The sequence below is a fragment of the Ailuropoda melanoleuca genome, chromosome 12 (assembly GCF_002007445.2).
Source record: "Ailuropoda melanoleuca isolate Jingjing chromosome 12, ASM200744v2, whole genome shotgun sequence".
Lineage (NCBI taxonomy): Eukaryota > Metazoa > Chordata > Mammalia > Carnivora > Ursidae > Ailuropoda > Ailuropoda melanoleuca.
The window spans coordinates 26,307,879-26,311,793 of NC_048229.1; the positions used below are offsets into that span (position 1 = coordinate 26,307,879).

The following is a 3,915-nucleotide window of genomic DNA, read 5'->3' on the forward strand; positions in this document are numbered from 1 at the left end:
TGTTGGGGGGGCGGGGGGGACGCCAGGCCAGGGGTGGGGGCGGCTTACCCGTGCTGCTCCCGGAGGTTGGCAGGGCCGTGCGCAGTCGGTCAAAATCAGAGAACTCATCAGGCTCCACATCAAACCCCACTGCTGTAGGGACCCAGGATGTCAGCTCAGCTCATCAAGGGGACCAGCCTCCTCCTGCCCCCCAGAACCCAGGAGACCACACACCTCACGCTGACCTGCACTCACCCACCCACACACACACACCCACCCACACACACACACACACACACACACACACACACACACACTCAGGCCCCCTTGGCCTGACCAGAGCCCAGCCAGTACCCGCAGTGCCGTTGGTGCTGGGCTTGGCAGGTGACCCTCCCCAGGGGTCTGAGAAGGCAGGGGCTGGAGCCCAGGGATCAGAGGCAGGGGGTCCGCCAACTGGGGCCCCACCTGGGTGAAGAAGGAGGCATGTGAGAGGCTGGTGGTTGGAGGATTTGTCACCTACAAATAATCTGTGCCCACCCTCTCCAGCCCCCCTTCCAGGCCCACCACCTCCCAGAAGCCCCGCCCTGCCCCCGCCCAACATCCTGGGATGCAGCTGGACAACCCGGAGGCTTTGGGCCCAGCCCCAGCCAGCCTTTCCCGCCCCGTCCCCCACGATCTAGCCATGGGTACACGCAGTGCTGGGCCTCTGCCCATATGTCCCTTCCTGGCAAAACCCTCCTCAGCCTTGAGGCCCCTGGAAAGTCCCCAAGAAGCTCCCCAGTTGGGTAAGGGGCCTTGGGTGTGTGCCTCACCTAGGCAGGTCCAACCCCCACACCCAAGCCCCCAGAGCTCCCTGAAGTCCCCACAGGGTATGTGGCTGCTTCCCAGCCTGCTTGTACCCAGCCTCCCCAGCCACCCCACCCTGACTCCACCCGAGCGGCCTCTCTACACCCCAACACCCCCTGGTCCCCTTCCCATTGTCCTTCAAGGCTCCCTCACGCGCCTTCCTTTGGGGTGTCTTATCTGACCCCCCCAGTCACCCACTCGACTGTATCTGTGCCTGTCCCCAGGGTGTGCCCTGGACTACACACTGGACGTGGAGGCTGGAGCAGGCAGGCAGCCAGCACTCACCATCAGAGCTCCCCCATGGGTCAGGGGTGGGCCCCTCTCCAGCTGCAGGGGGCTGGGTCCCACCCCAAGGGTCAACCGGGGGCCCCACAGGGGCAGCAGGCCTCCAAGGGTCCCCAGAGGCTGGTGTAGGGGCCGGACCACCCCAGGGATCAGCAGCTGGAGGGACAGGGGGCCCCCCCCAAGGGTCCGAGGTGGAGGTGCTTATGGGCGCTGGGCCCCCCCAGGGGTCTGAGGCTGGTGGTGGAGCTGGGGCCGTGAAGACGTCAGCAAGATCCATGAGGGATGACTGCAGGAGACAAAAGAGAGAGCGTATAAAGCGTGAGCAGGCCAAGCCAGGAGGAGAACCTGGAGGAAAGATGGCCATAGGACGAGAGAGGAGAGAGAGCCAGGGCGTCACGGTGGGGAAGACCCACCGCTAGAGAGAGACAGCCAGGAGCCGTGAGACAGGTGGAGGCAGCCTCCCCACCTCCCAGTGCCACCCCACCACCCCAGCACAGCCATCAAACGCCAAGAGTTCCAACTGGTCCTGCCCCCATCCCTCCATCCACTCCCCACGTCCCACCAGGAATGAGCACAGAGGCCAAAGCCCAAAGCTGCCCCTCCTGGCCCCGCCCGTGCAGTTCCCACGCATTCTGGGAGGTCTGCCCTGGGTCGCCCGCCCTGAGTCACCAATCATTATAGGCCGGCCGCTCTTAACAGTCCTGGCTGAGGCCCAGCACAAGTCCCGCATCACCGCACTCTCCAGGCTTCCAATGCAACACATGAGCAACGTACACTGGTGTGCACACTATCTCCCCGTGTTCTGGGAGTGAACCCAGCCAACCAGAGCACCTGGTGTCTGGAGGCAGAGGTGCCACACCTCCCGTCCCCACAGGACAAAGGCAGCAGGGTGCTAGGACCGAAGCCCAGCGACCCTCCAGGACACTCTTGACTTGTCAGCCATCAGGAAGACCCTCTGGCTGAGGCCGGCCTGCGCAGGCTTTCCTATCAAGAGCCCTGCTGTGGCTGACCAGCCAGCCTGAGCTTTCTGCCCCCTGCCCATTGGGACGGTGTCTACACTCCTTCAATCAGAGCGAGCCCCACGACCCATCCCACTGTGGAGGCCGACCTCTCTATGAAGACACTCAGGACACCCAGGGCACGCAGATGTGAGGAGGCCTCACATGTGAGGCCATGGAAGAGGCCAGCTTGGATGCCCCAGCCATGTGAGTGCCCTTGGCCCTGACATGTGGAGGAAACCCGTCCACCCTTAGAGCCAAGAGAGAAACTGAAACGCCACCAAACCTCATCTGTCTCCACTGGGGGGGACTGGAGACCCAGAAGGCTGGGGACCAGACTGGTCTCGCTCACCCACCGACCCTTGGAGTACGGGGTGTGGGCGGACATGAGGAGGTGCCCAAGACGTGAGTGTGCAGGAGCTCTAGGCTACCCATTCTCCCACAATCCGGCTGCTCAGCGACAAGGACTGCCCAGGAGCAGGAACGTCCCCCACAGCAGGGACAGACAAGAGTTCACACCTAGTGCGCTCTGCACCCCGGGCACTGACAAAGTGCCTTCTGGTCTCCACCATCTGTGTGAGAAGACAGCGACCTTCAGCAGCAGCAGCCTGGCATCCCCCTCCCCACAGGCCCCAGAGTGCATGGAGGGCAGGGCAGCCCGCCTGTGCTCACCTCCTCCTGGCCACCGGTCTCCCTCCTGCTCTCCTCTATGGCCATCTGCAGCCTCAGGTCATCCCCACGGCGGATCCGCTCTTCCTTTTTGGGTCACGCAGGAAGGCAGCAAGGGAGGGTCAGAACGTGAGGGACAGGGCTGCCCCCTCCCCCAACTGCACGGCCCCTGACAACCCTCTCCCACCCAGACAAAAGTGACAAAATTAAAATGGGATGTGGACAATGTGTGGGAAGGAAGGACACGGAAGAACGTGCGGTCTGGGGGACAGGGACGTAGGGATGGTGTGCAGGAGATGGGCCTGGCCTGGCACGGCTCCGACAGGCTTGGGAAGCATGGGGCCCCGGGGAGGACTGGCCCTCCCACCGGATGCCTGACTCTGTGGTGTCTGCTGTGCTGGGCGGAGGTGACCAAGCCTGGGGCTGTGGTAGAGGGTGAGGGTAGGGCTCCCTCGCACCCCCGGAGAGCTACAAGGCACCTGCTTCACGTGCTGTGACTGCACCGCCTGAGAAGCCCTGTGACACAGGTCCCACAGCTGGAAATGCTGCAGCAGAACGTGTGTAAACTAGGGACGGGGCTGGTGCAGGGGAGCGCAAGGAGGGGCAAGGACGCGGGGACCTGAGAAGAGTCTGAGGGGAGCCCTACAGAGGGCAGGGAGGCTGCTCTGACCTTGTCGTGCTCCTCTCGGCTCAAACTAAGGGCCAGCTGGAGCTGGACGTCGTCCTCGGGGCCGCAGGACGGGGGCTGGGAGAGAGAGAGCGTGAAGGGGCCAGGGCGGGACACGAGATGGGAGACAAGAAGGGAAAAGAGGAGAGACAGACAGAGACACACACACACACAGAGAAACGGAGAAGGAGAGCCAGGGAGGCACAGAACCACAGACACAGTCACAGAGAGAGCACACCATCCACACGGAAAAGACGAGAAATCTCTGGACGAGAACAGAGAAGGAGCAGGTCGGAGGAGGAGGAGGAGGAGCGGGTCAGAGGAGGAGGAGGAGGAGGAGCGGGTCGGAGGAGGAGGAGGAGGAGCGGGTCGGAGGAGGAGGAGGAGGAGCGGGACGGAGGAGGAGGAGGAGGAGCGGGATGGAGGAGGAGGAGGAGGAGCGGGATGGAGGAGGAGGAGGAGGAGGAGGAG

General features: G+C 63.6%; 1 protein-coding gene across 1 annotated transcript in view; it reads right to left on the bottom strand.

Annotated features, from left to right (window-relative positions):
* Position 1: 1 nt before the first annotated feature.
* EPN1 (epsin 1) overlaps positions 2–3,915 on the bottom strand; it is a gene marked incomplete at its 3' end in the record, with an annotated part of 13,532 nt that continues 9,618 nt past the window's right edge. The window contains exons 5-9 of the mRNA XM_034638082.1: positions 3,448–3,522; positions 2,781–2,864; positions 1,111–1,396; positions 334–444; positions 2–132 (exon numbers count right to left, since the gene is read on the bottom strand). Coding sequence (XP_034493973.1) covers positions 2–132; positions 334–444; positions 1,111–1,396; positions 2,781–2,864; positions 3,448–3,522 — 687 coding nt within the window. The remainder of the gene's footprint in view (positions 133–333; positions 445–1,110; positions 1,397–2,780; positions 2,865–3,447; positions 3,523–3,915) is intronic.